The sequence below is a fragment of the Juglans regia genome, chromosome 3 (assembly GCF_001411555.2).
Source record: "Juglans regia cultivar Chandler chromosome 3, Walnut 2.0, whole genome shotgun sequence".
In the NCBI taxonomy this organism is placed as follows: Eukaryota; Viridiplantae; Streptophyta; class Magnoliopsida; order Fagales; family Juglandaceae; genus Juglans; species Juglans regia.
Genome location: NC_049903.1, coordinates 2,463,514 through 2,488,449, shown reverse-complemented (window position 1 = coordinate 2,488,449; position 24,936 = coordinate 2,463,514). Strand labels below are relative to the sequence as shown.

Sequence of the window (24,936 nt, the reverse complement as noted above, 5' to 3'; positions counted from 1 at the left end):
TAGGCTTGTATCGGTAAAGCTTTTTGGTCAATTGGAGTCTCTCATATCTATCCTCTACTAAGATTTTAAGGATGACTTATAAAAAAGAAGTTCTTAAGGATGACTGAGAAAATCAAGCCTACAAGATTCCTGTGTATTTTGATACGTAAGATTCTTGTGAAGAACAAGCTTTGAATCTCTATTTGAAGACCAAGCCAAAGATCACATGAAACCAATGCAAGATGTGAAGAGCAAGCTATGTTTGAAGAACAAGCTAAAGAACATACGAAACCAACTCTGAATCTCTTCTTCAGTTTTCGTTGATTTCATTTTTTTTTTAAATATAACGGCTGACATCAACCGACTCCCCACCGATTGGTTGTCCCAACTGTCCCTAGAAGAACTGATATTTAACTTGTCGTAGAACTCGTAGTGGTAGTTTGAGGAAAAAATAATAATTTTGCAAAACTAAAACATGGATATAGATGTGAAATAAGCGAATCTATAAAAAATAAAATAAAATTGGAGATAGATAAATATAGAAAAAATAATAATTTTATTAGGGTTTGGATTATATCAACACAGGCTTAAGCCCAAATCAGAGCTTGTCCAATTGCAAATGCTGGGATGGGCTTACTTAAGCCGAGCTGGTAAGCCCAAGTTTCTATTACCCACACCTGGCCTGGGTAATGGATCGAAACCTGCGTACAAAACAACTGTCGTGACGCCTTTAGGTGGTGTTCTCTCCTTCCAGAGCGAGCGAGCGAGCGAGCTGGACCTCGAGAATTTTATGGCATTATTGCAGAAATTTAGGAAACGACGCCGCCGCCGAGGAAAAGAATACGAGCAGATTTCGGCATATATGCCTTAAATTTGAAGCTAACTGTTTTAGTTGAGGTTTGAGTAATTTATGAGTCGGCCCAATAAGATGGCCATTCTTGTTATGCAATCACAGAAGCAGACATTTTGAGTGGGGATGACTAACCTTCAGACTACCGTACACTTGGTTTGTGTGGTTTAGCACGTGGCCATTCGTCCTACCCCGCGAGAGAGACAAAAAGAGCAGTACTACGTAGTATATGTTTTATTATTTTTTTGTTTTATCAGGCTAACCTAACGTGGGGCGACTCCTACCAATCATAGAAAAATTATTTTTTCATTTTTGTTGCATAATCTTTCTTGTTTTTTTTTTTTGGTTATTTCCCTCTTTATTTCTTTTGAGTTCAATGCATGGAAACACAATTTATTAATGATATATAATTAAATATTTTCTTTTTTAAAACAATTAATAATCTCATATGATATTACTCATTTAATTAAATATCAACACAAAGATATTAAATTTAAATTCAGACTCTACACTTTATTCATTTAATTAGATATATTACGTATTTGACCTATTTATTGAAAGAGAATCTGTCTAACTCAAACATTAGAAAGAATATTAACTATATAATATAAATAATATAATTAATTTATTTAAATTTTTGTGATAAGAAGATTTATAATAAGTTAAAATTTACCCTTCGTTGAGAAATGTGCTGCCCTTTTAACAGCTGAGAGAAAATAAAAATAAGGGAAGAGAACTACTACGTAAATCACTTCACTTCACTTCACTTCACTGTGTTGTTTGCAAACTTAAAACACGTGCTTAATTAGCTTGTTTACTTATTAAGTTTGGGCTTTTGAGCTACGTGGTGGCTGGCGCTCAGCTCACGCGCACTCCTTCAAAAGAAGAGTTACCTCTCTAACCATGGTCAATCTCTAACCTGTCGATCACACGTGTCCGGTTTTCACTTAGCCGCTGCATGCACTTTGTCTCCGGGAGTGATTGCTAAAAGTTTCTTTTCCGTAACCCAACAACTCTACATAGACCCAATACTTTCTTATATGTAGATTATAGAATCCTCTTCATACTTCAGCATCCAGTACTGCCACTCGGTCTCTCGTAAGCCTTTCCTTTCCGGATCGTTATAGTCATTGTTTCGATCTTTTCTCTCTCTGATTTTAGCTACATTTCCTTGATAATTCTTCAAGATGCTAGGAAAAGCTAACTCTGTTGAAAGCTCACCAACCAGTACTCTATCAAACACTAGGACAAAGCTGGGTGCATGGCCGAGTTTGCACCCTCCTTTCGTATGCCCACTCTGCTCCAAAACATTTCCGACCTCACAGGCTCTAGGAGGCCACCAGAACGCGCATCGGAAAGAACGCAACAAGGGACGGAGGTTTTTTGTCGAGAAAAGCCGAGCTACAATGAAAGAGATCAATATTCTGACACCCGCACCTCTAACAGCGGTACCGCCCAATGATGATCGGAACTTTGAACATTTAGCCCTGTCTATGACTAAACAATATGGGGCGAACCATGGTCATGTAAATTATTATCATTCGGAATCAAGGGTAGGGTATGGATCAATTACTAAGAATGCTGCACAAGGGATAAAGCTTGCAGGGCTTGAATATGGTCCTTCTGGGTCTGAACGCGTGGGTGGATGCAAGATTAACCTAGGCAGGGCTGCTTATAGGAAAGATAAGCATCATCCTTATCATGTGAAGCCTAAAACACTTTCCTTTCTTGAGCTGACTCTGGGTGTTGGGGAAATCAACACAGCGGAAGGGATAAAAGCGGTAATAAAAGAGTACACTCATGCACTCAGTGACACCAAGAATTTAACATGGTTCGGCAACTGCCTACATCCACAGAAAAGAGCTTCACTAATAAATAGTGGCACACAAGAAAATATTACAGAGGAGGAGGATCACACTCTACTCAACTCAACTCTCTTCTTTTCTCTCAGAGCTCTCTCGGCTCTCTCTCTTCTCTCTTTTCTCTTTTGGGTGTATCTGAGTCTCTCGCCAGAAGCCTCAATTTATAGATGCATTGTTTTACGTATGAATGCATTTATTGTTGCATTCAATGGACAGTTGAGAGTTGGGCGTTAGGGGTTAAGCAGCAAGCAGTCATTGTTGACTGCTTGCTTGGGCAGGGATTTCAACAATTCTCCCCCTCCATGCCCATTTACCTAGATGCTCTCCATCCCAACTATGTCTCTGCATAGCTCAAGCTTCTCACTTGTAACCACCTTCGTCAGCATGTCCTGCTGGATTCTCTTTCGTATGGATCTTCACAAGCTTCAACAGCTGTTGTTCCATCGCTTCGCGTATCCAATGATAGCGGATGTCAATATGCTTGGTGCGGGAGTGGTACATTGAATTCTTGCTCAAGTCTAGAGCACTTTGACTATCACAATGTACCTTGTAGTCTTCTTGACTAACTCCTAGTTCTTGGAGAAAACGCTTCATCCACAACATCTCTTTCCCAGCTTCCGCTGCGGCAATGTACTCTGCCTCTGTTGTGGATAAAGCAACACACTTCTGCAACTTGGACTGCCAAGAGACAGCTCCTCCTGCAAAGGTGAAGAGAAATCCTGAAGTAGATTTCCTGCTATCCAGATCTCCTGCCATATCTGAATCTGTATAGCCTTCCAAAACTGGTTTAGCTCCCCCAAAACACAAGCACATATTCGATGTACCTTTCAGGTACCTGAGAATCCACTTGACTGCTTCCCAATGATCCTTTCCTGGATTTGAAAGGAATCTGCTCAACATGCCTACAGCATGAGCAATATCTGGTCTGGTACAAACCATTGCATACATTAGGCTTCCTACTGCTGAAGAGTAGGAGATTGCTTCCATTTCTTCAATCTCTTTCTTTGAAGAAGGACACGAGCTCTTGCTCAATTTGAAGTGGTTTGCAAGTGGAGTTTTGACTGGCTTAGCATCTCCCATGTTGAAACGTCTAATGACCTGTTCAACATATTTTTGTTGTGATAGCCACACCCTTTTGACTTTCTTATCACGAACAATCTTCATGCCCAAAATTTGTTGTGCTGGGCCTAAGTCCTTCATGTCAAAGGACTTGGATAGTTCCTTCTTTAGTTTGTTAATCATGGACCTATCCTCACCAACGATTAACATATCATCAACGTAAAGAAGGAGTATGACAAACTTGTCATTCTGGAACCTTCGAACATAGACACACTGATCTGCAACAAGTCTCTTGTAACCATGACTCATCATGAATGAGTCGAACTTCTTGTACCATTGCCTCGGCGCTTGCTTGAGGCCATAGAGACTCTTCTTCAGCCTGCAGACTAAGTGATCTTTCCCTAGAACTGCAAACCCTTCTGGTTGCTCCATATAGATCTCCTCCTCCAAATCTCCATGGAGAAAGGCTGTCTTCACATCCATCTGTTCGAGTTCCAAATTCAAGCTGGCTACCAATCCGAGTATGACTGGGATCGACATCATTTTCACCACCGGAGAAAATATCTCGTCAAAGTCGATTCCCTTCTTCTGTTGGAATCCTTTGACAACCAATCTGGCCTTGTGCTTCATTAGCTTTCCTTGGCCATCTTTCTTCAGCTTGAACACCCATTTGTTCTTTAGGGCTTTCTTTCCTTCAGGAAGTTTCACCAACTCATAGGTCTGATTTTTCTGCAAAGAACTCATCTCTTCTTGCATTGCCTGCACCCATAAGCTTCTATCAACATGAGTTTGAACTTCCTGGAAGCTCTCAGGCTCCCCCTCATCAGTAAGCAGAATATAGTCTGATTCCGGATATCTCCTCGACGGAATCAGTAGGCGGCCTCTTGCCGATCTTCTTGGTTCATCAACCAAAGGAGGTTCATCACCATCTAACCCTTGTGGTGGTACACCAGCTGCTGGTGGAGAGGATTCTTGCTCCCCCTGCTCAACACCCTGAGCTTCTTCTTCTGCTTCTGGATCTCGATCCTGCATTTCCTCATTATCTGTGGCGGACTGTAATGGTGCAGGATTTGGAGTATCGGAACTAAGCTCTCTTGATGAAGCTTTAGTTCCGATGTTCTGGTTTTCATGGAACACAACGTCCCTACTTCTGACAATTCTCTTTATCACTGGATCCCATAACTTGTATCCGAATTCTTCATCTCCATATCCAACAAAGATACATGGAGTTGACTTGACATCGAGCTTCTGTCTCAGCTCCTTGGATACGTGTGCAAAGGCTTTGCACCCAAACACTCTCAGGTGAGAGTAAGAGACATCTTTTCCAGACCAAACCTTCTCAGGAATTTCAAATTCCAGTGGTGCAGAAGGTGATCTGTTGATCAGGTAACAGGCAGCTAGAACAGCTTCACCCCAGAATAACTTTGGTAACTTGGCCATACTGAGCATGCATCTTGTTCTTTCAATGATGGTCCGGTTCATTCTTTCGGCTACACCATTGTGCTGAGGGGTATATGGGACCGTCTTCTCATGTCGAATACCGCGATCAGCGCAGTATGCAGCGAACCTTTTGGAGACATATTCTCCTCCGTTTTCTGTTCGCAAGCACTTCAACTTCTTTCCCGTCTCTCTTTCTACTAGGGTGTGGAAATTCTTGAAGTGCTCGAAGACCTGATCCTTTGACTTCAAAACATATACCCAGACCTTTCGTGAAGTATCATCAATGAATGTCACGAAATATCTGTTACCTCCCAATGACTCTTCTTCCATGGGACCACATACATCAGAGTGTACCAGACTCAACAACTCTGATCTTCTCTTCGTAGAGGATTTAAACGAGACTCTACATTGTTTGCCAAACAAACAGTACTCACAAGGGTTTAACGCTGTTCCTTTGGCAACTTTGATGAGTGCCTTCTTCGCAAGCGTATCCAACCCTTTTTCACCCATGTGTCCGAGTATCTTGTGCCACAGATTCGGTGATGCCTCGTCTTCCACTGCATTGAGGCTATCAGAACTGATCTTCACATGGGTCTTGTACAACGTACCGCAAATATGTCCTCGGGCGACAACCATGGCACCTTGTGACAGCTTCCAAGTGCCTTTGCTGAAGTAGCTGTCATAGCCCTGTCGATCAAGGGCTGTCCCGGAAATCAGGTTGAGCCGAAGGTCAGGAATGTGTCGAACATCTTTCAACACCATGGTGCAACCAACGTTGGTTTTTATCTGCACTTCGCCAACTCCCACGATCTTCGAGGAACTGGCATTCCCCATCCTTACCGTACCAAAGTCTCCTGCTTTGTACGTAGTGAAAAATTCACTGTGGGAAGTGGCGTGGTATGATGCTGCTGTGTCTACCACCCACTCAACATCATGGCTTGCAACGTGCAGACACGTCTCGTCACTGGTGGAGAGTATTGCCACATCTCCAGAAAGAGTGACAAGGGTTTCACCATCTTCTTTCTTCAGCTTACTGCTTTGACCTTGCTCCCTTAAAAACTTGCGGCAGTGTTTCCTCATGTGGCCTTCTTTGCCACAGTGGTAACATTTCATGTTACCCGTCTGCTGGTTCCTGCTACTGCTGGACCTTCCACGTGGTTGAGGCTTCCCTCTGTTTCTGCCTCCACTTCTCCCTCTATCATTACCTTGAGGCCTTTCTCTACTCTCGGTGACAAGGGCATGAGTTTGATTCATGCTTGTCTCTTTTCGTCTGGCCTCCTCATTAAACAGAGGCATCCTTAACCATCGTCATGGTAAGTTTGCCATCTGGAGTAGAGTTACTTAGGGAGACCACCAGCGTCTCCCAACTGTCTGGTAATGAACTGAGAAGTAGCAGGGCTTGTTCTTCATCGCCAAGATTCAGGTTGACGGACCCGAGCTGGTTAACTAGGTTTTGAAACTCGCTAGTATGCTCGGCAACAGAGGTATCGCTTTTCAACTTCAAGTTAACAAGCCGTCTCATCAAGAGGGCCTTGTTTCGAGCAGTTTTAACCTGATACATATCCTCTAACTTTTTCCAGAGGTTATATGCATCTGTCTCCTGGGCCACGTGGTGAAAAACACTATGGTCAATCCATTGCCTGATCTGACCAATAGTCTTCTTGTGCATCTTTTTCCACACTTGATCCGTAACTTCATCTGGCTTCTTCCCTTCATCTTCCAAAGGGTCAAACAGATATTTACAGTTCAAGAGATCCTCCATTCGAGGTCTCCAAAGACTGTAGTTTGAGGCAGTCAGCTTTATCATGGCGCCTGATGCTGAATCCTCCATGGATTTAGATTGTTCTAAATACAAAATACAAGTACAGGATCTTTGAGGTGGAATATCACAAAACGGACAGCACCGTTGTGTCCGGAACGTCTGATTTTGTTGGAAACGAGTCTTGTTTCGTCAAAATCGGACTCAGATAGCATAAGGAATGAGCAAAAGAACCAAAACAGGAACTCTGTCGCGCGTGCAGTGCGTGGCGCGACAAACAGCGCGTAGGCGCGTGTAACTCACGCGCCTGAACTCCTCTGGTGAGCGTGGAACGCGTAGGCGCGTGTCCCTCATGCGCTTTATGGAGTCAAGAACACGTCAGGGCGCGTGAACTTCACGCGCAAGTCTTCTCTGGAGCGCGTGTGGCGCGTGTATGAGCGTGAGAATCACGCGCTAGAGACTCTACTTGGCGCTTGGGACGCGTGTCGAGAGTGGGTCTCACTCTCCGATCTTCAGACGGCGCGTGAGGGAGCGTGCGACCTCCGTTCGGCCTCTGGTTTTCACCGCTTTTCTTGTCTCGATGAGACGAACACAGTGGTATGCTCAAATTTGAAAACTGAGCTACGCACTAAAACCGAGTTTTCTGTAAAAACTCCTTTCAACAAACGCTCTGATACCACTTGTTGGGGAAATCAACACAGCGGAAGGGATAAAAGCGGTAATAAAAGAGTATACTCATGCACTCAGTGACACCAAGAATTTAACGTGGTTCGGCAACTGCCTACATCCACAGAAAAGAGCTTCACTAATAAATAGTGGCACACAAGAAAATATTACAGAGGAGGAGGATCACACTCTACTCAACTCAACTCTCTTCTTTTCTCTCAGAGCTCTCTCGGCTCTCTCTCTTTTCTTTTCTCCTTGGGTGTCTGAGACTCTCGCCAGAAGCCTCAATTTATAGATGCATTGTTTTACGTATGAATGCATTTATTGTTGCATTTATTGTTGAGCAAGCAGTCATTGTTGACTGCTTGCTTGGGCAGGGATTTCAACACTGGGGAGAAGGGCTGTTGAAGTGTCAACTATGGCAACTGGTGCAGGTGAAAATGATAAGGGATTTTATGGAGGCGAGCATGGCGCCGAGGTCACGAATTACAAGGCAAAGCTGGATTTAACTCTAAGGCTCTAACATGATGAATAATAGTTCTCAACTCTCCTATAGGCTATAAATACATAAAATATATGAGCATTAGATATAGATCAGTGCGAATATGTAAACTAGCTAGAATTAGTGTCTGCGCGTGTGTGTAGGACAAAACTAGCTTTATCTTCCCCCTGCGCGCCCTTTCCTGTTTTATCATTCCTATGCTAGCGGCTGAAAGATGCTACGAGGCATTAATTTTCCAAATCATATGAGTATATATGTAAAGGTAAGACAACATGGGATGTGTAATCTAATGCTCAATTGGTTTTGTTAGTTGCTCTTTCGTTGTGTTTTCCCCGGCCCCCTTCAGACTGTTAGCAGGAAGGCCGATCGAATTTGATCAAATGGCAATTACACCTCACCGTTTTCCTAGACTTGAAATATATCTACCATATATTTTATATATATATATATATATATATATATATATGCTGGTTAAGTCTGGAATATTGGAACATAATTAATTTTTATTCCATATACATGATTTATGTAATTCTTTCAGTACGTACATCAGAACGTAGTCGTATTACATGAATTGAAAATATGGTACTTTTATTTCAAAGATACCACTGATCTTCTAATTCCAGGTCCCCGAGTTTTATTCTCAACTAGTGGACCAGCTAGCTATATATATACACTACTACTTTTGGATCAGCAGATGGACTGAATATTGGTGCTGATCATAATTTTAAGTACTGCTTTTAGTTGTTATTAACACTCCATCTTAAGAAAGTCTATGTATGGCATCACACGAATTGCCATCATCATGTTAAAATCTCGGGGGCTCGCGTATCAGTCAATTTTTTTTTCCCTTTTTCTTACATGAATTCTCATGAATTTTACTTATGTGGCAAAAAGCTATCGGTCTACTTAATAGAGATTCTCTTATAATTTTAATCTATTCGATATACATCATAAACCTTTTATGCTAAAATAAGATTATTTTATAGTACTATTTGTACGAATACTTACATACGCTCACAACCGGATAAGATTCGTATACTAAAATAATTGAGCAATGCTATACAACATCCTCAACCTTCTCATACCACATTTTTTTAAAATTTTTAAATTTTTAAATATTTTTTTTTGAGTTTATTCTTTTTAAATTAAATTAATTTTTCTATTCATTATTTATATATTAAATATTTGATAAAAGAAAAAATAATAAAAATTAAAAAAAGTGTGGTTTGTGGAGGTTGTGTAAATTTTTTTCAAAATAATTTGCATCCATCTCCTTTCACAGACGAATGTGGAATATTTATCATTAAAAAAAAAGAGATGCATGAAATCTGCAAGCTTGTACATGATACATGCTTTAACAACACAATTCGATAGGTCCCAATGAAATGAATATTGGATTAGTAAAATGTCTCTTTAAAATCACAGTTAACAGTCAAACTCTCCCTCTATATAACACATGCGGGCGGATAAAATGTCCTTTACACCAAGAGAAAAACGTCACATTAGATAAACAAACACGGGGGGGGACATCGATAAGCAAGAAGCTGTCATTTGTTATATACACAATCAGGAATTTCCTACCATGCACACCAAATCTCTAAACACACACACCTCTCTCTCTCTCACTCTGAACCAATCATCCCATCCATGGCCCAGTTCATCATGGAATCATTTTCTAAATCCCAAAACCGTTACCGTCAACTCGCTGAGTCACTCTTGTTGACTCAGAGACATCAGTTTCAGCACCATGGGAGTTTTTCAACTTCGCCACAAGAACCCACATGTTGGCAAGTTCGTTTTCCAGATAAGCTTCTCTTTGCTTGGATTCCTCCACCTTTCTATGAAGCTCGGCCTCCCTATGATCCTTCTCTAATAGAGTGGATTCATATGAAAGCTCTCTCTCCCGACTCACGGCCAGTTCTCTCTTCATATCAGAGACTGAACCACCTTGATCATTTCTCTTGATATGACTCTCTCTCCGGCCATTTCTGACTGCAGGACTATTTCTACGCTGAGTAGGCGAGTTCTTAGATGCCGCCAGCTCAGCAGCTAGTAGCTCATTATGAGTCATTAGCTTGGCAACTTCTTCTGATAATGCCTTGAGCTCAACAGCAGCTGCTGAGGCTAACCCTTTGGCATATGAACTCTCCTCTGCCAGTTTCTGGTTCCGAAGTTCTAGCTGTTCTTTTGATTCTCCAAGTTCTGCCACTCTCTGCTTCAGTTCTTCAATCTCCTTTTCCTTATTGAAAAAATAAGTAATATCAACCCACTTGACAAATCAAACTACAAAGAGCGCCATCAAACAATGATAGAATGATTCCTATATTGTCAAGTTGCAATCAGCGTGAAGAAAATACGGGGGGAAAAGGAGACGCATTCATCAGTACTAATTTTAGTGTTGTTTTCCTTTTTATAGCATGCATTGCAAAATAGAAAAATTCATTTTGAGATGGCTGTCCTCCTGTAGCATTAGATAATGGAGAAGGCAGAAACCTGTGCTTGTAAGAGCAATCCTTCGCTCATATCATTCAATGCTGCACTCCCTTTGTCTGAGCCATGCTCTCCATGACAGTTCTTTGTTTCAGTATATTGTTGTGAATGACTGATTACGGGACTCAAATTTCTTAACTCTAGTGCATCGGAGAGCTTCTGCTTCAAGGAGGCAATTGTGTCCTGCAATTCTTCACATTCACCGATCTGAAAGAAGGTAACAAGAAGTCACGACTCTGAGTAATAGCATAACTAAAAAACCAAAAAATAAAATCATAGAATTTTGTTCGTGTGGTTCTTGCACCTTTTGGCTGAGCTGCTCTTGAATCACACGATTATCTGCAGTTTTAACCTGAAAAAATAAATAAATAAAAGCACTCGTGACAGCAGAAAATGACATCATTTCATACATATCATAACTTTGTTGGTGACTTGATTTCTTTGCAACACTCCACTTAGATTTGTTAAACAAACCTGAAACTAAAATATGGATATTTTTGTAACTAATCAAATAAAAATATTGGATCAAGATATACAGAGCTGATCACCTCGAGTTCAAAGGACTTCTCATTCAGTTGTGCCATCATTTCAGAAACAGACTGCAGCAAAAAACAAGAAGCAGCATAAGTTTGACATGAGAAACCAGAAAGCCGCAAACACAGCAAGAAGGAAGGCTAGACTTACGTGTGATAACTCCAAATTATCCATCCTATTGTGTGAGGCAATAATGGAATCAGCAATTTGTTTTTCCACCAAAGCTATTTGTTCATTCTTTGCAATGATTTCATCTTTCAAACTTTTGATCTCCTCCTAAATTGAAAGATAACAATAAGATTTGAGTTCTAAGGCAAAATACTCGCAGTTGAAGAAACAGTCCAGGGTAGGGTAACAAGATATTACATGAATCTGATCCTTCTGGGGGTTTCTTGCAGCCTCCTCAGACAACCGCTTCAAAGAACTTGAATGGAGTGCCACCTCTCCAGACAAGATCTTTTTCTGCTCCCTTAAAAGTTCAATCTGATCGATTGATTTTATGCTAGTCTGGAAAAAATTCAAAAACAAATAAATGAGTACATGGAGGTCTAACTCTGTTCATATGCAAGGAATCTGTGGAAAGATTTATAATGAACCTTTTTATTTGGAACTACAATGTTTTGAATCATGTTTTGGGAAGAAAATACACCCCCCAAAGTTGTGCAAAAGAGTCTAAGATGGTATTTCTAAGGGAGAAAAAATTAAATATTCGAGCACTCAAAGCAGTATGGGACCTGAGGTATTAGTGGAGATAAAAAAGAAGGAAGTTGCAATGGAAATTGAGTGCGGAATTTGACTGAGCAAATAAAGTACCACATACGAACAATTTGTACTCTTATAATTATCAACACATTTTTTATAGGAGAGCAATCATTTTATTAATGAAGGCAAGGCAAAGCCCAAGTACGCAGGTCGTAAACAAGATAAACGCCTAGCTAGGCAAGGCAAGCATAGTTTCTTAATTGACAACAACATTTGTTCACTGACATGCACTTCAAGGGTAACATAAAGAAAAACTAAAGTTTCATTAACACAATAGATTGGTAATTCTTGGGCTAGAGGTCTAGAGCTGGGACCTATCAAAAAAAGTATTCATCCATCTTTAGTACCTTTTAATGATGGAAGTTCTTTTTGAGATTTTTCAAGCCAATATGCTGTGGCAAAGTATATTACAAAATTGAGAACATAACACTGAGGAAATGAATATGTTGGCTCATGTACAATTTAATTTCATGATAAAAAGCAATCAATCACATACCAGAGGTGTTTCTTGCCCCAGGAAATTATCCCCATGAACGTCACTGTCCTCTCTAGCCTCAGATAAAAGATCCATAGATGGAGGGCTTTCTGCAAGCAGAGAATGGGAAAGTCCGGCTTCTGTATGGAGGTTACTACTTTCACCCTGAGGGGTTGAAGGTGTACTTATAGACTTTATTCCACTAGACTTATCACTGGTGCCTGTCGAAGTTCCCAAGCCACTATCTCGTTTCTGACAAAGCAAAAACAAAAAGTAACTGGCAGAAGCTCCAAAACTTGAAAATAAATTAGAGAAGGAAAAAAAGAGGAAAAAAGTTTATGTTATTTAAAAATGTCTGAGACTTTAAGCTTGCATAGACATTGACAACCATTAAACTCACAGATAATCAAGAACATGGAAGGAAGTAGAACGAAGATCATCATTGCATGGTCATAAAGTAGACTCTTAATCTTTTCTTGGTATAATGTTTTTAACAAAGATTTAAGCTCTGTTTTAACTTCTGGAATTATTTGAAGCAATATTTCAAAAAGTCTCATGGGAAACTAACTTTTATGTCAACCGCTATCTAGGAGTTTGTAATAGATTCATTCCAATGGAGAATGCATCAATGGAAATGGAAAATTCAAAACGACACCAACAACCTTCTCAGACATCACTCTCTCAAACCCAAGAACTTTAGAAAGAAAAGACCAAAGATTGCTAGCGACAGAACAATGAAGTAAGAAGTGATCAACAGACCCATCACTACACTTTTACATACAACACCAATCCACCTAGATAACATTCTTTCTTTTAACTTTATCCCAAATCTCCAAAGCAACTGGTCAGAGGAAGAAATCAACTTTCCTAGGCACTTTAATACCCCAAATACCTCTCTTGAGGAAATCACAAAAGGATTTGAGCTTCTAATGATCTATTGGTAAAATTTAATCACACGAACAAACACTTTAATGACCAATATTTAGACTTAAGATGTTTTCTATAGATTATTTAATCCTATAACCATGACTAGTAGTGCAGAGGGAAGAACAGAGAGTGAGAAATGAAAAACGAAATCCAACTCCTAAGATGCAAACGGTACATGAAAGGGATGAAATACATGGCAAACTCCAAAAGTTGCTATATCTATACTCTCAATTTTGTAATTAACAAACATGGGATCTAAGCTGTTTTTTTTCCCCCCCGGGGGGGGAGGTGGTGGGGGGAAGTGCTAAGTAAAACATAAGAGAACTGATGAAAATCACTAACTGATCATTAAAATTTAAAAGAAAAGGAAAAAAAGAGAAACATAGATCCATGCTTTACATACCCGTAGCTTTAACCAGTTCAACAATCCATGTTTCCGGGTCTTTTTCTCCTCCTTCAATGTATCATCAGTGGTTTCAGCATTCCCCTCAAGAGAAACATACAATTCAAGGTTATCATCATCTAATACCAGGTCCCGCCTTTTGTGAGGTAAGTATGCAAGCTGTATGTTTTACATAAGCAACCACGATCAGATCAAATAGATTGCTTACTATCAGATAAAATAGAAGTGAGGAATAAGAAGAAGAAAAGGCAGCATAAAACAAAAAACAAAGAAAAGGGGGAAAGAAACTTTTGGTACAACTCAGTCATACCTCCTCTTCACCAAAGGAATGTCTCCTTCTATTACTGGGACGATGAGGAATTCTTGATGATTGCGATGGTTTTGTGGAGACCAAAATTAATTTAGTCAACCGTTGAATTCTGGCTAATAAAGCAGCTTTAGCTTCTTCTTCTTGTTCCAATCGGGATTGCAGCTTGACTTGACCATCCTCTAGCTTTATACACCATGTCGTACAAAAATAAAAAATTCAAGTCAGTTGATATTTTCTGTTTAGTAATAGTAAATGTGTTAGTAGCAATCTAAAGGAAACCGCCCACTGTCTCTTGTGTAACAAAAACATGGGCATAGGCAAAACTTGCAGTGGGACCAAATATCAAAGTAAAAGATTAAGGGCCCGTTTGGATACAGAGGTGAGATGAAACATCTCACTTCATCTCATATCATCTCATCTAATTTCAACTAATAATCACACTACTATTCACAAACCATCTCAACTCATCTCATCTCACTATCCAAACGGGTCCCAAGTATATAAATATTTAGAAGAAACGAAGCCCTGGAAATAGCCCAAAATTAACCACATCAGTATGATTGTACCTTTTGTTTTAAGACCACAAGATCATCTTCCTCAGTATCTTTCAGTTGAGGAACTGTAACAATCCCCCTCTTCAACTGTTCTAATTCTTCCTTTAAAGAACGAATCTCATTTTGGTATTTTTTTATAAGTGATTTCTCATCGATAATCTGCAGGTTCCACTATTTCTTCATATAAGTGCCAAAGAGGATACTTGAAAAATAGAGACAACTCAGAGAAATAACAAAATGAATGGACCTTGTTTTGTGCTGCTTGGATTTCAATGTGTTTGGCGCGGTGTGCAAATTTGAGAGTGTTATGTGTCTCTTCTGAACTGCTTGATGAAGGAGTGACAGTGCAAATGAGCTGTAATTTCAGATCAGAGAGATAAATGAGTAAATAAAAATCAGTAATTAGTACCTTTTCATTAAAAACAAATTAGCTACCACAGATATGTTCTAAAATTATCATATAATTCACCCAGATATATATCAAGCCGGTTTAAAAAAAATATATCTATGAGAAGCCTTACAGATACACGTCCATGACCACTCAATGAAGACTGAAGAAGCCTGGTCAATTTAGAGTCTCTGTACGGTATATGGGTAGCCCGGGAATCTGTTAACTTGGATATAACCTATGACAACCACAAATTGTTACATTTGCACATAATTAATTTTTTTATAATTTACATTTGCACGTAATTATATTTTTGAACAATTGCACAATTATAAGAGTGTACACAAAGAACCAACAGATAAGACAAAAAAAAAACTACATAAGCCGATAAGCACTTGCCAAAATAATATGGTAAGAAATATGCCACAAATCAAACCAAAAGGGAGAGTGTGTGTCTCAGAGAGAGAGAGAGAGGACAAGAATTGGTTCCATGCTCAACCAATCTGTTTAAATTGCATGTGGTCACTGTAAGCAAACCTATTAAAACCATTCTGGGTTTGTGAGAGTTGAATACCAAGGGAAGTGACCTTGCCTTGCCCTATGCAATAGATTTCAAATCCAAAGTGGATAAATTTTACATTCAAAATTGCTAAGCTCTTTCTGAAGTTCCTCCTTTATATGACTAGAAACAAGGACCTATTTCTTCTTCTAAAAAGGCAACTTTTAAATTGGCTGTCTGTAAACAATTTCACAATATCACATGGGATATAAATTGACATCTCAAAAAAATATTCTAAGCTTAGACAAAACATGTCTCATATTTCAGAAATCAACTCGAGTGAATTTTTACCAAAAAAGAAAAGGAATCAACTATGCAAATTCAATTATGAATATCCACTAAGAAGGGAAAAACTTAAGATATAGATTTACAGTATTGTTAATGATAAGTTTTAGTTACATAATTTATTGAAGTCCAGACCCCAAAAAAGAGTTACCAATATTTCACAATATCACATGGGATATAAATTGACATCTCAAAAAAAATATTCTAAGCATAGACAAAACATGTCTCATATTTCAGAAATCAACTCGAGTGAATTTTTACCAAAAAAGAAAATGAATCAACTATGCAAATTCAATTATGAATATCCACTAAGAAGGGAAAAACTTAAGATATAGATTTTACAGTATTGTTAATGATAAGTTTTAGTTACATAATTTATTGAAGTCCAGACCCCAAATAAGAGTTACCAATATTTACTACAAGTTGTTCCTGTAATCTCATTGGTGGTTGTGTTTAGTCCTTTGATGAGAAAGACCATTTTAAATATGCATCAAAACTGTAAAATTAGGAGCCACAAACATAATATACTTGTTTAGTTCTCACACAAACATGACGTAATAGTAACAGAAAAAAAGTATAAACGATAGCACGCTTTGGAAGAAACCAGAGCCAGAAAGATAAAAATTGATTTTATAATGGAATCAAAAGGATAAGCAAACAAAAAGCACTATGAATTCCAAAAATGCTTGACCAACACAATGTTTGAGGCCTCACAGTTCCAAGTGTCAGGAGGCTCTTATTAATATAGGATCCTTCTTTCCGTCTTACACCCGTAGTTTCTGCTTTTGAGCTCTCAGAACCTGCCAGATCGATGAGGTTCTGCAGGTATAAGTAAAATATAAAAAAGTTATATACATTGGGAATACACAACAACAGAGTCATTTTTTAAGTGAAATATGAAACTAAAGGAGGTTAAGATTCCTACTTGAGGCAGGACAACAAAGAATTGAGAGGAAAGCTTAAATTGATAAGAGAAGAGAAGAAGATGCAGAGAAGAAGCCAAGCAGAAGAAGCAACAAATAAGAGAGAATAAGCCACCAAAGAAGCTAAAGAGGGAAGAAAATGAAAGAAGTCCGAGAAAAAGGGGAGAGAATGAACAAGATCGAGAAGTGGGGGAAGGGAAGAAAGAAAGTCACCTTTCTCAAAATTTTATTCCATTCCCAAAATAACTTGTCTCCATTGAAGTATAAAATATCTTTAAACAAACTAGAGAATGTCTTAATACGATTAGGGCTTTATTTCAGATAAACTTCTTTTCTTTTTTTCTTTTTTTGATAAGTATTTCAGATAAACTTCTAAGCAAATAAAATCCAAATAAGACTCCTAAACCTAATCTAATTCGAAGTAAACATCCTAATTGAACTCAATCTGTTCAAAATAACAACTCATAGAATAAATAAAAGAAATATCAGTGCTACAGACAAATTAGAACTCTTATTTTTTCAATTCATTCGTCCCACATCACTGGTGAAACATGGAAAGGAAACAAGTACTTTCAGCTATGTCAAACAATTACCAGTTGTGACAGGCTTACAGCTTCCCCTTCACTATTTTCACCACATGGGCTGCTCTCAACCGTCTGTCAACAAGGTAGTAAAAGAAATTTTAAGTTCAAAGGACTAAAAACCCAAAATGAATATGTAAAAAATTAAATCATTGGAAGATGAGATGGTTTGTACTTAATTGAAAAGACCAAGAAAATGGAAAAAATATAATAGCATCTCATGCTTCAAAATGAGGGAACAACACCATTTTCTTATAATAATTGAGGGGGAAAAGAAGAGAGTTAAGCACCTAATAACATTTTAGAACAAACAACCAATGGTCATATATGCACTTCCTCACTAGGAGGCCCAAACAAATAACCAGCACTAATGGCAAAGTCATACCAAAACAAGCAAGAGAACTTTTTTATAATAATTTTTATAAAATTCATTAAGAAATTATATCAGATAGCAATAGAATTAAAAATTATGGCTCATGCCAAAGAATGTAGAGCAAGAGTTGCTTTAAGCAATTTAAGGAAATGGGTAGATGATGTGTTTTTTTCTTTTTCCCTCTCTTCCCAGTTGAAGTTTCCTTGGGGGGGTGGAGGCTTTTGGAGTAAGTGTTTTCACAATATTATCTGAAGATGTTCATTTGATAAGTTTGCAACCATTCTTGAAAAAATAAAATTTAAAGAACATGCATCATTTGAGGAAACCCGATAAGTAATTATGGAATTGACTGATTATTATACTTTCAAAAGAAAAATGTACAAAATTTCCATAAAAGTTAGGAATGGTGAAATTATGCAAAAACATAGCAAATAGGTTGAATTTAAGTCAATTAAGGACCTCCACATTACTTGGATAAGAACAATAGAAACTAAGATTTATTATAAACAAAAAATAATGTTGTGTAAATAGTTGAGTTGCATAAAGAGAGCATTACAATCTCCCATTTTTCTCTATTTAAAGGGTGTGAAATCACCACTTATCCCAAAAGCTTAATCTGATGGAAATAGGTAGATTCAATTATTTATTTTATATCTTAACACTCTCCCTCACATGTGGGCCAGACTCTCTCTCAATAGATGGTCCAACACGTGAAATATTTAATTAAATGGGGTAGAGTGTAGAGTCAAGGTTCGAACTCAAGACTTCTGCTCTGATGCCATGTGAAATCACCATTTATCCCAAAAGTTTAAACTGATGGGAAGAGGTAGATTCAATTATGTATTTTATATCTTAACAAAAGGTATATATGGATGAAACAGAAGTGTTCAAGCAAATCCATGATATAACCGATAAGTTGGTTGTTAACTTGTTGTTAAGCAAATATGGTGATCTAGGGGAGGGGTGGTGTACCAGAGAAGTGAGAGGAACAGCGGGCAAGGGGTTATGGAAATACATTAGAAGAGGATGGGAGGTTTTCCAGCGATACACTAGATTGCACTTGGGGACAGGTGTCAAGATCAGATTTTGGAAGGATGCATGGTGTAGTACCAGTGTACTTTTAGATCTGTTTCCGTCTCTTTTTTTGATTGCAAGTAACAAAGATGCCACAGTGGCGGAAGTTATGGAAGTCTCAGTCACAGGTAGAAACATTCATTGGAACATCAACTTCAACCGGGCGGCACAGGATTGGGAGATGGGAAGTTTTGTAGAATTTTATAGCCTCTTATATTCTGTTCGACCGAACATTCAGCAGGAAGATGAGATGTGTTGGCATCCTGCAGAGAAAGGGGTATTCTCAACTCGCTCTTTCTATAAGGTTCTCACACAAGAACCAGAGATACAGTTTCCTTGGAGAAAGCTTTGGCGCCATAAGGCTCCTCCCAAAGCCTCTTTCTTTGTGTGGACAGCGTCTTTGGGTAAGATACTCACTACGGATAATCTAAGAAAGAGAAGGATAATTATTGCAGATTGGTGCTGTATGTGTAAAAGAGGGGGTGAGACGGTAAATCACTTACTTCTACACTGTGAGATAGCTAAGACTATTTGGGATGAGGTGTTTAAAAGGATGGATATGGCGTGGGTGATGCCGAAAACAGTTTTGGATGTATTGGCTTGCTGGAATTCTATCCGGGGGATGAGACAGATTAAAGCAGTGTGGAAGATGATCCCTACCTGTATTATGTGGTGTCTATGGCAGGAACGAAATGAGAGGACTTTTGAAGACAAAGAGAGATCTGTGGAGGAGCTAAAATTGTTATTTTTTAAAACTCTTTGTACTTGGGCCATTGCTATAGACTTAAATGGCATGGACCTTCATGAATTCCTAGTTTCCAACATGCCTTCATAAACAGGGCATTTTCTTTGTATCATGTTACTTTGGTAATTCAATAAAGTCTTATTTTACTTATCAAAAAAAAAACTTGTTGACCTAGATAGCAAGGCCTTTCAACTAAGAAAAGTACACTGCAGAGTTCAACTACGTCAAATAATAGATAGCTGCATCATCTAAGGGCCAGTAAGCTGGTAGACCATATATATGACAGACATTTTATGCTTATTATCATTCCACTGCAGGTTTCTGCACACAAAAAGATGGGTGTGTGCGCGCAAGAGTGTGACTTTGTCTTTGTGTCTGTGTCTCTATATCAATAAAATGTGAAAAAGCAATCTAATCTAAAAAGGCTTGAAAAAAGTAAGAATGACCTGTAAGAAAGTAACCAAAATGCAACAATTAATTAAACCTACATTATGCTTCCACTAAGATAGGGAAAAAGTATCACTGAAATAGCACGCTAAGACGATGCTCTTGTATATGTCCCGTATACCTGGGCTTTGCCTATTCTTATAATCAATAAAATTTTGTTTACCGATAAAAAAAAGAGATAGGGAAAAATACCAGGGTAAATATCGTATGGCTCCTGCTGCTGAGTAAATTAAAATTTGTGGACCCCACATGCCTATGCTCTGTCATTAACAACTAAAATCTTAGAAAAAACATGAACAGAATTTCATGAATGGTGTCAGGAAAAGGGCACAATGTGGGATTAAACCCTCGATTGGTGACAAGCAATCCAGATATTTGGTTTCACAAACTACTCTGACATTATCAAAAGATATCGCCCTGCTTTTGACTTTGGGTATATTTATTGATTATCCTGTCACAAATATGTTTTGACAATACAAGAAGTCTAAAGCATGAGTTCGCGTGTGACAATAAGCTGTTCATAGATAACGGATCATTTACAAATCCTCCATCACTACTTTTGATCCACCCCATTTCTTTTGGCTGTCATTGCATGACAAAACATTGCAACAGATTTGTACCTTCTCCAGCAGCTATTAGGGAAAGCGCATGAGCAGGGGACAGTACAACTTCTTCTTTTATTCCTTCAACAAAGATGCCCTGCAGCCATCGCTCAATAGTTAAAATACTTAACACATAGAAAACAGAGTTTTAGATAAACTATCAAACCATGTAATAATCCAAAGCAGTGATTAATAAACTCAAGGCTCCAGCATACAAGAGTCAGAAAGGAGTGTATGTCGTATTTTCAATGTGTAACACAAATTGTCTAACAAAATGTCCCGCTAAGGTAAAACCGGTGCTATGCTTGGAAGAGAATGAGAGAAGAATTGCTTCATGTTCAGGAATCAAAATTTATGTATACTAGGTATAGGTAAATAACTTCCTAGATGAAAAGTCATTTTCTCTATTGAGTGCAAAAAAATACTTAGAGTAACTGTGTTAGAATGTAACTAACGACTACCTGTGCGTCCTCTCTAATTCTTAGATTCTGGCCTGCCGGGTTCAACAAGTCATTAATAACCTGAAATAAAAGAAACCTTAAAAAGATAGCAAAGAATCATAAGCCAAAAAAGCAATAAATAATTTGAAGAAGCTCACCTCATTATAGATTTCCAAGTATGACACACGAAGAAGAAACTCTCGATTTGGAGTCTAGAGCATATACACATGTCAGATTGTAGTTTCTCTAATAAGAAAATTTAAGGTTGGAAGTTACAGAAAGGCTAATAGCCTAATATCCCTCATGCAGTACCTCTTGGATGATACTAAAAGCATCCTTCACTGCCAGTGGTATAATTCCAGGGGACCTCTGATCACCCTGCAATTGTCATGTGTACTATATAAATGCAAATAGAAGTTATGTCATAAGTATATTAATCCATAATATAACAGAATACATGTTATGGTGCAGCATATGCCAAATGCAAGTTCAAACAAAAGGATGGGACTTCAAACTGAATTGGTTAGAGCGTGACATCTAAAATTTTTCTCTTTTTTTTTTTATAAGTGACTTTTAAAATTTCAAAATGCATATGCAACATTGAATTGTGTAGTTAAGGAATTTGTAATGTACATGGATGTATGCGAAACATGATGATATAATCTAACCTATGCATCAGACAACCTAGAATGAAAAATTACCCTTTAGAAAAAGATGACACAAATATAGTGGCTAATAGGGTGAAAAACACAACACAATAACATAAGATCCTGCTGAACGCACTTCAATACAAAGATAGAGAAAATATACTACAAGTCCAAAACCCCCACCACTTGCTGGTTCTGTTGGAAGCACCAACAAGAGGTAATGGTAATAAGTTATCACTTATCTCTTTTTTCCATATGAAAAAGAAAATTTTGCTGTCTACACAAGCTATGTCTATGGGTGTCTTGGAAGCATCATCGGCCTTAAGTAATTTCTTATGTCATATACGCAGAATTACAACTTTAAGGTGATAGTACAGATGCAATGTACATAGAATAGCAATTTTAAAAGTGAAACTACTCAACGGGTCTCAAAATCACTTAAAATATTTTTTATAAGCAAGATAGGCTTTATTGATAATCAAGAAAATGAAGCTACTATGGGAAAATGGATTTCCTACATAAATACTACCTATATAACATTGACCAAAACATGATGAAAGCATTTAGGAGTCAATTTCACTCCTGTTACACAGAGATAGGTCATGAATCAGCTCTACCAAAAAAATATGACAGCACACCAATTCATAATTTCTAACCGTGCAGAATATTGTGGAATAGCATGTATACAGGAAAACTAAAGGAATATGCATTATCAAATGTATCTCAGATAAATAAGAAAGGAGGGGCATAAATATATCATCTCACATGCATTGTGTGGGTCTTCCCACTGCTTGTCACCCCATATGCAAAAATTGTACCTGTAGTAAAAGGAAAGCACGTAATAAAAATTTAAACAGTACTCTTCATGACATCTGCAATTTAAAGAACAATACATATGACAATCCAGAGAGTATCAGTCCATTTCACTTTAATACAACAAATGCTTATAATTTTGATTCGAACAGTCAACTTGTCAACCCGCCTAAACAGAGCACCTAAAAGTACCATTCCAGCCCATCTTCCTCTGGATTACAATCATTGCTTTGTCATTGAGTACCCAAGGATGATGACACTTGGTATATATTAGACAAATTGTGAAAACTCGAAACAATGAATGAATGGATAAACTTTTTTTTTACCACTAATGCCTTCCATAGAGCCACTAACAACATGCTGAGCAGCAACATCATAGACATGGCGAGTTGTGGTTGTAGGGCCAAATACTCTATCTGGAAGCATGAAACAGAAAACCATAACTTAGAATGGAAAACCTAACAACACCTTGAATTCTCTGGAGAATGAAAAGAAAAGAGAAATATGCATGCAACAACAGGATTATAAAATCGTGGGAAAAGTTTAAACAGAAAGCGGGCACTTATACGAATTTCAGAGTTTTATATAGTTTACCGTAAGCATAAGCTATTGATGGGTTATGCTCGTTCCGCACGACTGTATCACCATCTGCATACCATGCAATCTCCTCTCCTTGACGGATTTCCCTCGGACTGCTCCAAACATAGACCAAAAGCAACTTAAAGCACTCGCCAATAGATATTTTCAAAACAATAGAGTTTGGAAAAGTGAGATGCACCTTAGTGGACGAAACCGGACTGTCACTGTGACATTTTCTTTGGATCTCTCCGCATCCAAAGGTAAACTCTCTGAGTAAAAGTATCTAGGCTTACTTCGAGCCGATGAAGATGCAGGAGAGCTCTGACCATCAATAGTTGTGTCCAGAAACTGTTTGGAAGACGATGTGGTTGAAGATGAGGGAGAATTGGGAGCTTTAGAGTTGCTCGAACCCAATTTCTTCGATTTAGATCTTTGTTTTGACGCCATTACGACTTCCAGTCAATCTTTCAACAGAACAAAATAAACATTGACTGCATTTCAATCAGAGACAAGTTCAAATTATGAATTCTTCGAAATATTACGCTCTTTACATTTCTTTATGAGTAATTTCTTAACAGAATATGTGTCATAAGTTTTTTCTCCAATTTAATCTGCCAACACATTGATAACTAAAAATGAGTTCATAATCAGTGAAAAACATCTTCAAAATTTGAGCTCATCATGTATCTACGTTGCTGTTTGCTTGCCAAAGAAAACGAAGGATAAAAGTTTAAAGAACAAATCAAGATTTTTTTATTCTAAAGTGTCATTTTTAGAACTGAAGAAGAGAGAACATATTAACTCCTTGGATGATTTGAATTGACATTTTCCAATTCTTGTGCAGCATCACCGCCACTTGAAAACTTAAAACTGTAAAATCTGTATGCCTCCATTTTCTCAGCAATTAAACAGAAAGTACGCAAACAATTATCGTATCAGGCAAGAAAACGAGAAGAGTCAAATTGAGAAAAGGAGCATGAATTGAAACCAAAAGCAAATGAAAACAAGGTTGAAGTACGTCATTGCCGCGAAAGTGACGGGAAAATACATGCATTCCTCAGTCAAACTTTTCAACTGTCGAAACATGCAACGAATATAGAAACTCGGAATTATCTTCTTCTTTTTTCCCTTCGTTTCGTCCATTTTCTTGGGAAGCAAACGGAGCAAGATTTGACGGTTACCTTAAATAAAGCAGACGAGCGTTAGCAGCAGAGCAAATCCAGCAATGTGTAGTGCAGAGAAAGTCAGTAATCAGGGAGATCTTCTTCGAGCTGAGAGAATCAGATCTAACAGCGAGAGTGCGGGCGGGCGGGCGAGCTAATCAGTCAGAGAGAGAGAGAGAGAGAAGAGTCAATCATCTAATTCCAATTTCCCTTTAGCTTTTCTTGCTTGCCTTGGAAGGGATGCCCTCCATTGAAGGGCAAAAGCACTTTACTACACTAGCCTTTTTTCAGAAAGAGAAGAAGAGTAGGGTAAAATAATTCTTGACTTCATCATTTACTCCAATATATTCTCTCCCTATGCTATGTGCTAGTCTTTCTTTCTTTCTTTCTTTCATTTTCTTTCTCTCTAGCTTTTTGTTTTGAGAGAGCGGTCTCCCTGGGACGTGCGGCAAATAGGACTTTGCGACGTGTTTATAACGGCATGATTTTTAGTGAGCCGGACAAATATTAAAAGGAGTCGGGACTCCGACCGACACGACAGAGAATTGCTTGACAGTTAACATCGAATTGGTCATTTTGGACAGCGTCCCGATCAACTCGTTTGGAGCAATGGCAACGGCACAAACATTTACGTATTACCTTTTTTTGTGTGTATGCTTTTTTGGCCTTTACCAGATTTATTTATTTTTTCTAATTCATAAAAAGTTACACACTAATGGTGATGCGCACGCATGATCAAGTAGCA

General features: G+C 38.3%; 2 protein-coding genes across 3 annotated transcripts; one reads left to right on the top strand and one right to left on the bottom strand.

Moving 5' to 3' along the window:
- Nucleotides 1-1,618: 1,618 nt before the first annotated feature.
- Nucleotides 1,619-8,496, top strand: LOC109011969 (zinc finger protein 6-like). 2 transcript variants are annotated; one of them, XM_018993388.2, is made up of 3 exons: nucleotides 1,619-1,927; nucleotides 2,017-2,572; nucleotides 8,008-8,496. In XM_018993388.2, exons 2-3 carry the CDS (start codon nucleotides 2,017-2,019, stop codon nucleotides 8,136-8,138), a joined length of 687 nt encoding a protein of 228 aa, XP_018848933.1. In that variant the 5' UTR covers nucleotides 1,619-1,927; the 3' UTR covers nucleotides 8,139-8,496. The 2 variants fall into 2 exon arrangements, with proteins under 2 accessions (XP_018848933.1, XP_018848932.1); XM_018993387.2 differs by having other exon boundaries at nucleotides 1,619-2,572.
- Nucleotides 8,497-9,490: 994 nt separating this feature from the next.
- LOC109011927 (kinesin-like protein KIN-7K, chloroplastic) lies at nucleotides 9,491-24,616 on the bottom strand. The gene is made up of 24 exons (XM_035688642.1): nucleotides 24,210-24,616; nucleotides 23,228-23,519; nucleotides 23,044-23,141; nucleotides 22,776-22,865; nucleotides 22,402-22,454; nucleotides 21,302-21,367; nucleotides 21,148-21,201; nucleotides 21,011-21,070; nucleotides 20,568-20,646; nucleotides 20,140-20,207; nucleotides 17,321-17,383; nucleotides 16,519-16,623; nucleotides 15,094-15,198; nucleotides 14,820-14,927; nucleotides 14,585-14,731; nucleotides 14,019-14,201; nucleotides 13,709-13,867; nucleotides 12,400-12,630; nucleotides 11,508-11,648; nucleotides 11,292-11,417; nucleotides 11,156-11,206; nucleotides 10,912-10,959; nucleotides 10,611-10,814; nucleotides 9,491-10,356 (listed from the first exon to the last, which is right to left on the bottom strand). The coding sequence occupies exons 2-24, from the start codon at nucleotides 23,473-23,475 to the stop codon at nucleotides 9,793-9,795; spliced, it is 3,051 nt and encodes a 1,016-aa protein (XP_035544535.1). The 5' UTR covers nucleotides 23,476-23,519; nucleotides 24,210-24,616; the 3' UTR covers nucleotides 9,491-9,792.
- Nucleotides 24,617-24,936: the final 320 nt, after the last annotated feature.